At 35.4% G+C, this 11,679-nt stretch overlaps 1 protein-coding gene across 4 annotated transcripts in view; it reads right to left on the reverse strand.

Moving 5' to 3' along the window:
- Window positions 1–11,679, reverse strand: part of LOC117181858 (cyclin-dependent kinase 12) — a 137,723-nt gene that overhangs the window by 104,970 nt on the left and 21,074 nt on the right. For all 4 annotated transcript variants that reach the window (XR_004468187.1, XM_033374863.1, XM_033374862.1 and 1 more), the window contains exons 3-8: window positions 7,255–8,426; window positions 4,517–4,932; window positions 4,220–4,422; window positions 3,941–4,145; window positions 3,593–3,861; window positions 1,315–1,485 (exon numbers count right to left, since the gene is read on the reverse strand). Coding sequence is in view for 3 of the 4 variants with exons in the window: in XM_033374863.1 (XP_033230754.1) it covers window positions 1,315–1,485; window positions 3,593–3,861; window positions 3,941–4,145; window positions 4,220–4,422; window positions 4,517–4,932; window positions 7,255–8,426 (2,436 nt within the window). In the remaining variant the exon portion in view is untranslated. The remainder of the gene's footprint in view (window positions 1–1,314; window positions 1,486–3,592; window positions 3,862–3,940; window positions 4,146–4,219; window positions 4,423–4,516; window positions 4,933–7,254; window positions 8,427–11,679) is intronic.

Raw genomic sequence — 11,679 nt, forward strand, 5'->3', positions numbered from 1 at the left:
GGAATATCAAACATAATACCTTTTTAAAACTCTAAATAACAACTCATTTCCATTATGCACAAAAAAATATATTTAGTATTCCTAAATCAAGACCACGAATTCACTATCTACAACAATTTAATGAACTGCATATATCAGTTTAAAAATAGCACAATCGCATTATGCAATAACTAAGCGTAAACAGTCAAATATTAATTAATCTACACAGTTTACAGTTACATAAATAATGTTGGTCATTGGTGAAGTTTTGTAGTTTTCGCCTTTGAAGCTCTTGGTCTTCCGATCCACCGCTGTTCCTTTATCACAAGAATTCCTCGACGGTTTAATTATTCCTTACAAATTTTTAGCCTTCCAAGAACTCACTGGACTTCTATAATTCAATCTGAATTATAATCGCCAATGTAAATCGTTTCATTTTATATACAATCATTCGAACACACTAGTTTTTCTTATAAAATATTACACCTCTGTGTACAATTTGATATCAATACACCTGTGTATTATACAGCCTTAACATGATTCAACTTGTGACTATATGTCATCAGCGCCCATAAATAGGTAAGAAAGTACCTCAAATTTATAACTGGAAGTTAGCTTGATTACAATACTTAAAAAACACGCCCTGTCTCCGCCAACGTGTAAGAAAAAATTTGTTAAGTTTCTGTGCAAAAGAGTATCTAAAATGTATATTTATTCATTGCAATGTCTATGGTGCAATTGATTTTTTCGGCATAATAGGTATATCCAGTTTCGATCAAAATTAACATCGTCATAACTTGCACACTTTTTAAGATGTGACGACTCACACAGAGAAAAATTGCAGCGACATCTTAAGTGAACAAGATAAATTTATAATTTATGACCAGGATTTAATTCCTTTCAAATGAATACAAAATTAGGACGTTTTATTATGTATGAATTTAAGGTCATAAAACACAATTTCAGGCGTAATTTATGATTTCATACATTCACAAAAATGTAACTTTTAAAACTGAAACAAAGTTTTAATTTGTAATGATTTTGTTGTGCTTTACAGTGATTATCATAAAAGTTATTAATTTTTCTCTGTGATAATTTTTGTGATGAACAAATAATTATTTTAAAAGATTTGAAAGAATGTCGATTCGCAAGCGAGTTGCGGAAACTAAATTCTTGCGTTGATGCTCTTCGAGCTGTCCTTGGGCAACAAGGATTTAAATAAAAAATAGTAAATGCCAAGCTCAACTACAGTGCGTCAGTAGCTACCTGTAGATGCAAGCGATTTCAATACGACTATAAAAATCACGTTGACTTTGTTCTACGACTACTACTCACCCCCCGAAGTCCGACGGATCCTCATTATTTCTATGAGGGCCTCCTTCATTTGGAAGAGGTGGAAGAGAACCCTTTCCCGCCGAAATCTCCTGTTCTCGCAAAAGTCTTCTACGCTTTTTGCTCCACAACTCATGGCAATCCTGGTCTTTTGGAAGCTTCGGTGCCGGTATTCTATAATGTCAATTAAGATGTTAAAAAACATTTTTAGAACTTTATTATTTCATTAGACAGGTATCTATATTTTTTTTAGTAGTATGTAATTCGGAAAAACTCATAATTTAACAGTTTGAGAGTGTTTTAATTGATATAAATGTGGAACTTACAAAAATCTAGTAAGAAATTACATAATAAATAAATAAAACAAAAGAATCGCTAAGTTTTTCAATTTAACATGCTAAATGTAAATCTTGTTGATCCACAGAAGGTAGCCACTAATGAAGACAGGTAATATCTTCATCCGAATTCAGTTATATTCAATTTGAAATCAGTGAAAGCAATTACTCTTGAATTAATTTTGAATACATTTAAATTCACTTGAATCCATCAATATATGTGACGTGCGCTGAAGAAAGGGGGCTACTCTTAAAAATTCGAAATTGAGATTTTTACACTTTTCAATCATTTTTGAGCTGCTCCATTTAATTAAACCTAACGCAAATATTTTCAAGCTTCATTATTGCTAATAATTGAGTTGTTAGGTACCCGAGAAATCGGGCTTTCGCTCGAGATTCCGTGAACCACCTCCCACCACTCGCCACTACTGCCGTCATTTAGAAGAACACCGTTAACTGCATTTTGGATGAGTCCCTTGAGCCGCGTACCGTAACTGCCTTTAGGTGACTTATCCGATTTGCCGTTAACAGTGTTCTTCCAAATCACGGCAGACTACATCTACAAGTCTCATCTATACCCCATCCGTGAGCCGCATCTACGACCTATCTCTTTCCCTGAAAATATAGTGGTAAGTGGAGAGGGAAGATTTCGTGAGTCTTCCCTCTCTCCCAAAAGTCGCGTCTATCGGGTCGACTTCGACCGCTCACCCTGAAAGATATCACTTTTCAGAGTAAGCCCCCTTTCTACAGCGCACGTCAAATATGTACCATAAACGGCCACAAACTAAATATCATGTATCCCTACAGTTGGCCCATGACTATTGCTGTAACTCGGCGAATGCAGTATTTTGGTAGTGAAAAAACCCCCCAAAAATGTTCGACATTTTCTTTACAATTAAGGCCATGTGACGAGTAGGTCACGTGACCTTTCTTATTTACCAACTTTTTTCACACGAAGCGCCACATCGAGTTGAAAATTTGGTATAATAAATAAGAAGCACTAAGAAAGGTGGGTCTGGTCCTAAACTTTAATAATTATAAAAAAAGCAAAAAAAATTATTTATAACAAAAAACTTGCTTCATAATTATACAAATTCAGGACCAGGCTCAGCATTCTTAATGTTTCTTGTTTAGTATCCCAAATTTTTAACTCGATGTGGCGTTTCGTGTGATACTAAGTTGGAAAATAAAAAAAGTGGCGGTAAGGTAGGAATCTGGTCACATGACCCACTCATCACATGGCCTTAAAGGAGTGAATTGAGTTACAGCCAAAGCACATTCCAGCAAGCCTTTAAGCTATTTTTTTTTTTAGAACAAATTGAATTTTTATGTCACTAATTTGTCCAGTCCTAATGTAACCAAGGGTTTGATCACTCTTGAAATTTGAAGTACATGCCCTCATGAAATCTCTATGAAATGTTTCAAATCTTTGTGAAATCCTTGAAATACTTTTGAAATCATTGAAATCTTTTTAAAACTTTGTTAGATCTGCTAAATCCTTTGTGAAATCATCGAAATCGTTCTTAAACTTTCTGAAATTCTTGTTAAATTATTTAAATATATGAAAAATCATTGGAATCTGTCTGGAATAATTGAGAAAAGTTCTGAAATTTTTTTGAAATTTGAAAATTTGTTGTGAAATCTTGATTTGGTATATCCCTCGAATGCAACTCACGAAACAGTAGTACAATGGCACAGGAGTCGATTGGTTAGCCCTTGTAAGATTCTCATTGAGAACTAATATTAAGCTATTGTTACTCTTCTGAAGACTCATATCTTCCATTATGAAAGTAAAGCAAACACTGAATTCATATTGCAGTTCTTGTAATGTCTCAAATATTTAGAACACTTATGCAAGAATCAGTTTTTACAACACAGAATATCACGATTCCTCAACTGTTACTCAGAAGTTCCTAGGAAATAGTTTTTAGTAATAATGGACGTACTGTTCAGGATGCACATCTTTGAGCCAAGTGCTTTTGAGTGCTTCAGCGGCCGTGATTCTTTTTTCGGGATCCAATTCGAGCATCTTGTCAAGAAGATCGAGAGCGGGTCCCGGCATGAAGGCAAATTCCTCCCTGACGCACCGTCTGTGCGATTTTTTTGGCTTGAGCGTGTGCCAGAGAGGCAGTTTTATCACAGAAGGCCAAACCGCGGGAGTCGGGGTCCCACAGATTCGAGAAATCATTTCTAGTTGCATCATCTCTACATTTGCCTGGAAATAGCAAGTTTTATTGAACATCGCTTATAGACAGATTTATCTTTTAAATGAATATAAATTTTGACATTTATACTTGGAAAAGCGGCTTTTTCAAAAACAGTTCTCCAAGAATGCAGCCGCAACTCCACACATCGATAGCAGGACCGTACCGTTCTTCTCCAAGAAGTAATTCTGGAGGTCGATACCACAAAGTAATAACTTTATTCGTGTAGGGTCGCTGTCTATCTTCCGCATTGTAAAGCCTGGCGAGTCCAAAATCAGCCAACTTGACTTCACCTCTACGAAAAAAATACAATGTAATATTCCAAAATGAATTAGACACATTTTATTTATAGGTCAAGCGAGCAATTACCTATTGTTCATGAGAATATTAGAGCACTTTATGTCACGGTGAAGGAAGTTCTTGCCATGGCAGTAGTTTAAACCCTCCAGTAATTGCTTCATGATGCTTGCATTAGTTTCGCAATTAAAGTCTCCCATTCCAGATTCTAATAAACCCATTAGATCGTGATCCATATACTCAAAGACCAAATAGAAAGAACCTTTATCCTTGTCCTAGAAGTTTTTTTTTTAAATTTACATTTTACAATTATAAAAAAAATATCTCAGATTTTAAAACTTAAGTAATTTAATAATGAGTGAATCTTACCTTTCGAAAGTCCTCAGGTTTCTTTTTATTGGTGACAATTTCTCTCAAATTTACAATGTTTTTATGATTGAGTTGTCTAAGAATTTTTATTTCTCGTACAGCCGTAATTGGGAACCCTTCTTTTTCGTTTTCCAAGCGAACTTTCTTGAGAGCGACAACAACGTTAGCACGTTTGTCCCAAGCTTTGTACACCTGACCGTATGTACCTTCTCCTATTTGAGTAATCAGATCGAAAACATCTGAACCTTTTCCTTCTTCTTCTTTAGTATACATGGGTATAAGATTTCGTGAACCGCGACGTTTCAGAATCTTGGGTCGTTTTAACCTCATCTTAACAGGTACTCTTCCTATTCGGCTTGTTGGCGGTGTCGCGTTCGGATCCTCTTCTCCGCTCAAGTCTTCTGAACCAGGTACTACTGCAAATTATTTCTAGGGGTTTATTCAATCAAAGAAAATTCACCACTTTTCCAGCTGTAAAAGGAACATAAAAGGCCGAGATTCACCTTAAAGCTACTTTAGGAGAAACTATGCAAGTGTAGGCTTAAAATTCCAGTTTTTATGTAGTTCACATGAAATTATTGAGAACAGTAATTATAAACACGGAGAATCTCAACTATTCATTTAATTGTGACCAAACAAAACAGTTAACAAAATCAAATATGTACCCAATTTTAATGTTTTTAGGAAACATTAAAAAAAAATGTTTTCACGCTGAAGATTTTTAGATGAAAAAATACTTCCTCTTGTATAGTAATTGTAAAACATAACAGATAAGACTTCAAACTTCAATCATTTTAATGGGGAAAAAATTATCGAACCAAGATTCACTAACAATTTCGAATTTTGGAGAGCACAAAATATCGGTACAGAACACGAAGTAATAGTAAGGAGACCCAATGCTAATGCATTTGCAGCGAAAAAGTGTGGTATCTTCTTCGGAATATCAATTTTTTAAAACTATCTTCCCTGTAAAATTATCATTTCGAGAGGATAGCCCACAAATTAAAGTTATATAATAGAATCGTTGCAAAAAAATTAATATTGCTTTTTAAGTAGAACTTAGTATATCCCGTGTGTAAAAAGCCCCGCTGAGACGTCTTAGCAAGAGACCCCCGGCGGGAGGCCGCATGGATCTTCCACGCGTGGAAATTCTACGAGGGCCCAGCTCGGTTGCCCTCACGGATAAACGATTCAAATTTCAAAGGGTGAATATTTTTTCAACTTCACAAATTTTAACGTTTCATGAGTTCAGACTTGCAAACAATGCATTTCTGTCAAAAATTGAATGACTCTTTTCTGAAATTCGAACTTTCACCATATGGATGTCCCATGAGGGTCCCTGGCGAGGGCCCAGCTCGGTTGCCCTCACGATCAACGATTCAAATTTCGAAGTCCAAAGGGTGAATATTTTTTCAACACCACAAATTTTAAAGTTTCATGAGTTCAGACTTGCAAATAATGATTTTATGTCAAAAATTGAATGACACATTTCTGAAGTTCGAACTCTCACAATAGGGATGTTCTATAGAGGTCCCCGCAGGAGACCAAGCTCGATTGACCTCACGGATCAACGATTAAAATTTGTAAGTCAGAAGGGTAAATATTTTATATCCTAAAAATGGACATAAAAAATACGTTTTAAAATATAGTTCATGCATTCTAAAATTTCAAAAAACTATAAATACATCTGTCCCGAAAACAACTTTTTTCTTGATTTTTTTAAGAAAAAAAATTCTAGGTTTCATTTTTTATGAAAAATTTTCAATGCTAATAAAAAATTACATTTCCCGTCATTGTAAACAGTTTTAAAGTAATCTAAAACGTGAAAAAAAATATTACGCGAAGAAAAATGGTAATCGATTTAAATTATTTATTTAATAATTATTTTATTGATATTCCTATTAACAGTTCGTGTATTTTACATTTACAAAACGTCGTATAATAATATATACAATTAGATTAAGAGGGATTAAAATTTGGTACTTAAACTGTTCTGAACTGTAGCTTATGAGGATCGCTTTTTAATCGAGTTTCAACTTGTTGGTTTAGCGCAGTGGTTAGCACTCCCGACTGCTAGGCGATAGATTTAGGTATAGATTATGTAGGTTCGATACCCCGTAGCGTTAGAAATGTTATTTCTAATAGAATGTTTAAAAATGTAATATATGTATTCACTCTAAACAGGACTATTAATATCTGCAGACAAAATAGTCACAATCAATTAATATTTATTTTTTAAATAACTTTTTTGCCATATGGTTAGAGTATAGCAGTACGGTAATAGTTAGCACTGACTCAGTACTGCCGCCCATGGTGGATTTCCTATTGGAATAGTACTGTGCAGGTAGCGATATCCAGTGGTGGCCCAACACTGAAAGCCCAGTACAAAATAGTGTTGTCATCCCAGAGATATGCCAGTACAGGTGCCAGCACTGGCAAAAAAACCAAGAGGGCTTTCATGGCGGCAACCATGAGGGAAAACCATGTTGGGCCCCTATGGATTAGCATGTCGTTTCCATAAGGAACTACATCTGGATTGCCCTCATGGATTCCACAAGGCATGAGGGCAATCCATGTGGATCCTGACGGGGGCCCCCTCCATTTTTTCACACGGGATACTTATTGCAAAATTAAAAAGAAATATAAAGAATTCCAAATTGATTCCCGATCAGTGACCATCCTGGTTTAAGAAATTTGTACGCATTCTATTGAATTCAAACGACAGTGAAATAACTAACCTGGAGGCATGGGCAAATCCTTGATACTTTTCCTGGTCACAGGCTTCGCAGGTGTATGTGAGGGCCTGACTGGCACCCTTAGCGGTGGACTTGGAGAACGACTTGGCGGAGAGTCGATACTTTCCAAGTCGTTCTGATTGATTCCGGGAGGTAGTGGTAATTTTGACAAACTCTTTGTCTTAAAAGCAACGATCGGAGGTTTTGGTGGATCCACTGACTTGATAGGGACCAAATTATTCGGGGTGTTGAACTTGGCCATTGCAGAATTTGGTGCAGGAACTGGGGTGGGCAAGGGAGGCGGCGGAACAGACAAATTGGGGAGAACGGCGATCGGCGACGGCGTTGGCACCGGAGTGTGCAACGGACCAGGGGCAGGAGCTGGTACAGGAATAGGCACTGAAGCAGATACTTGAATAGGGACTTTCGCAGACTCAGATTGTGGCAACAGCGGAGCTGGAGCTGGTGGAAGAACACTAGATGTAACATAAACGTTATTGGCGACTGCTGTCTGGCTATTTGCTCCAGAAAGTGGGCCTGGGGAATTATATACAGCTGCCTGTCGAGGCGAAGTCGTCACAATCGTCATTGGAGAAACTTGAGTTGATGGTAAAGGTGGAGTTCTTGCTGCTATGGGATTAATGTCCTCAATCGTGACTGTCGTTGGAATCGACGCTGGAATATCCATAGCGCTTACACATTTCTCGGCAATGAAAGCTTTGTCTTTCTCGCTGTCGTTGAAAGTTTTGTTCTCTGAGGATGCATTACTTCCGTCCTTCTCATCAGTCCCTTCGATAATCTGCACGTCGTCTTGACTGTTGGCCTTCTCGTTAGCCGCTTGCAGTTTCTTTAGAGCCAATTCCCTCATGTTTCTGTTCTTCACTAATTCCGCGAAGAGACTTGTTTCACTGATTTTGGCTTGCACTCTAAGGTTCTTCGCAGTAATGCTCGACGGACTTCTGGCTCTCGGGCGATGGGGTGAAGGAGAAGGTATTCTCGAGGGTCTAGGGCTTTTAGATTTGTGCTTTCTGGCAGATTTGTGAGTCTTGATTGGTGAACGAGACTTCTTTGGAGTACGACTCCTTCTGCGAGACCGCGATCTCGAACGAGACTGGCCTCCTTTTCTCCAGGGTCTAGGACTTCTTGAACGAGATCGAGAGAGTGGCATTGGCAATCTAAAACAATTAATAAGTTAAAATTAGCAAGATCTTTTAAATTTTAAGCTTTGTGATGTATCCGATGGGTATACATATACAACGTCAGATTTCAATGTATGCCAATTGAAACTATTTGTCAAGAAGGGAACTGAGTAGTTTTTTGGTTAAAATTAAACTAAATACGCGAAAAAGCCTATCACATGCCCTCCACTGAACTCTGCAATAAAAAGTATGTCAATTTTAATGTATGCGAATATTTATAGAATCATCCTTAGGATAGATAATGATTACGAAATATGAGGAGTGGGAATATCAGGTCCTTTTCATCGTGCTCGAGTTAGTAGATCTTGGGTCCGATCTCAGAAACGTCTACAATAAATCGAAGGATTATAATAAACGCTGTCGACTCAAGATAATAAGTGTGCAGAGAATCAGTGCAAGAGGACCTAATTCTGCGTGTGTTGAAAAAAAATGTTCCTACCCCCAATAGATCACGAGTAATTACTTTACAAAGACCTTAATCAATTCGGTATCTAAATCGCACCGCGGAACAAAACTACGACCATTTTCTTAACGTATAAGTTTTTAAGTAAAGTAATAGCGATCAGCAAATTATTTAATTATCAAATTAATAATAATCCACCACTTTTAATCAATAAATAAATGTTTTAATAAATAAATTTCGATTACCTATCAAATGTTCATTATTCAGCATTTTTTAATGAAATTTCTATTAAGGACGCTTATTATAGATAAAAAAAAATCTAATAATTTTTAATCAATAAATAAACAATTGTTTCAATAAATAAATACCAATCCACTAGTAGAAATAGTTGTTACTTTTTTAATGTTTCCTATACATTTTATAGTAAGCATTAAAAGTTTTGAAACATTTTTAATGCTTCCTATAAATTTTATAAAAAGAATTAAAAATGTAACTTACTTGAAATGATGAAATATTCATTTTTAATCCATAATCAACCTCCCTCATAGAAATATCAGTAAAAAATGGCAAAAAAGACACATTTGATAAGTGATAAAAATTTATTTATTTAAACAATCATTTATTTATTAATTAAAAGTGGTTGATTATTATTCATTTGATAATTAAATAATTTACTGATCACTATTACTTTATTTTAAGAAAATGGACGTGGTTTTGTTCCGCGGTGTGATTTAGTCACCGAATTGATTAAAGGTACACTTTGCATAGTATTACTCGTGACCTATTGGGGGTAGAGACTTTTTTTTTAACTTTCGTAGAATTAAGTCCTCTTGTATTCATTCTCTAGAAACTTTCTGCCGTGAAATCCCCGAAACGAGCTATTTACAAAAAACTGAACTCGGGACATTTACCTGTAAATTCAAGTTAAAATGGGCTTTGGAAGGTAGCTAACTCTCCGCCGGGTCTGCGCTAATGTTGAATTACATCAGGTTATAAAGTAACTTTTAAAGAATGAGTACGTTTTTTCAACTTTCAAAAATATTGAATAGGTCAGATGTTAAATGTTAACGTTCAAAGTTAGTGAAAAACGTCAAATTTCGGACCTTAAAAAATTTATATCTGTTAAAATATGCATTTTACGAAAAAGTTGCTACAGACCTTTTTCGTCTTAAAATGTGCCATATTTTCTAGAAAAAATTGTACAGATCGAAAAAGTCAATTTTTCATCATTTGTTTAAACAATTACGATTTAAACAAAACGTTTCAATTTTTCGAAAAAGCCGGGTATATTCGGATTCAGCGGCTCAAAATAAATAAGAATAACACCTTTTTATCCCTGGACATATTGCATACGGCAGCACTGCCCGCTCCCGGACTAAACCGGCGCCTTCTGCATTATGTTATAGGGGCATATTTAAATGGAATAATGTATAAACTTTGTTGCGCCCAATCATGAAGACCAGATTCCTACCTTACCACCACTTTTTTATTTTCCAACTTAGTGTCAAACGAAACGCCACATCGAGTTGAAAATTTGGGATACTAATCAAGAAGCACTAAGAATGGTGGGTCTGATCCTAAATTTGTATAATTATGAAAAAAATATGGTTGTAAATAATTTTTTTGCTTTTTCCATAATTATCAAAATTTAGGACCAGACCCACCTTTCTTAATGCTTCTTATCTATTATCCCAAATTTTTAACTCCATGTGGAGCTCCGTGTGAAAATAAATTGGGAAACAAAAAAAGTGAGAGCAAGGTAGGAATCTGGTCATGTAGCCCACTCATTCCATGGCCTTAAAGAAATTTTTAACCATTTCCATACTTCTTTATAGGTACTTCATCTTTTTTGTAGAAAATTCATTTCTTTTGTTGAAAATTCAACTACTACGTCGAAAATTTATTTTATTTCCTTAGAAACTGATTGCATCCTCAAAATGGAACTATTTTATTTTATGCTTTATATTTATATCTTTTAACTTAAAATTCATCTATTCTATTCAAAATGTATTCAAAATTTACTTGGATAAAATTACCAAAAAATACCAAATTCACCAAAGTAAATTAATAAAATTATATTAATGACCAGCAACGGTGTTTCTGATCTAATTATTTCTATTACGAGAATCTCATCATAATTTGAATTTTTAAATTTGCTAAATATATTATTTAACATTTAAATTTATGTACGAATTAGTCATTCATTTGAGACTTAACATTTTTTGAATATATTTCGAAATATTTTATTCGTTTCTTAACATCTTTTTGATTATAAGCCTAGTAAGTTTAAAATGTTTTCATTTTTAATCAATAGTTTCGAGCGTCGCTGTTACTTAATGTAATCGGAATTTATGTATACATGTAATGAATAAGAATAAATTAATTCCGATAGAATTTCGTATAATTCGCTATTCATCCAATTTAATAATGGGTTCTGACATTCTTATCTAATTTTCCGCTAAGAAAAAAACGTTAGATTTTCAATTTATTTAAATTTTGGAATGGAAGCTTCTAATGTGGCCACTAAGGGTTTACATTTTTCTTGCACCTTCTTCTTTATTCTTTTACACACCCCCACACACACTTACTTGGTGGTGGAAGGGGGACCTACAGTTTAAGGTGGGTTCCGAAACACCAAGAGCAACAGATTTAAGTACTTAGAGAAAACCTTTTTCTCTAGAGGTACCGGTCCCACGACTCTCCGGAGATGAACAACTCCCTTGCTCAGTGATCCCAGATCTGAAACGAGACGTGGTCCAATACTATGACACGCCTATGTCCGTGTGAATATGGTAGGAGACGATATAAATGCCTGGGTTGCGCGCG

The sequence above is a fragment of the Belonocnema kinseyi genome, chromosome 10 (assembly GCF_010883055.1).
Source record: "Belonocnema kinseyi isolate 2016_QV_RU_SX_M_011 chromosome 10, B_treatae_v1, whole genome shotgun sequence".
Classification (NCBI taxonomy): domain Eukaryota; kingdom Metazoa; phylum Arthropoda; class Insecta; order Hymenoptera; family Cynipidae; genus Belonocnema; species Belonocnema kinseyi.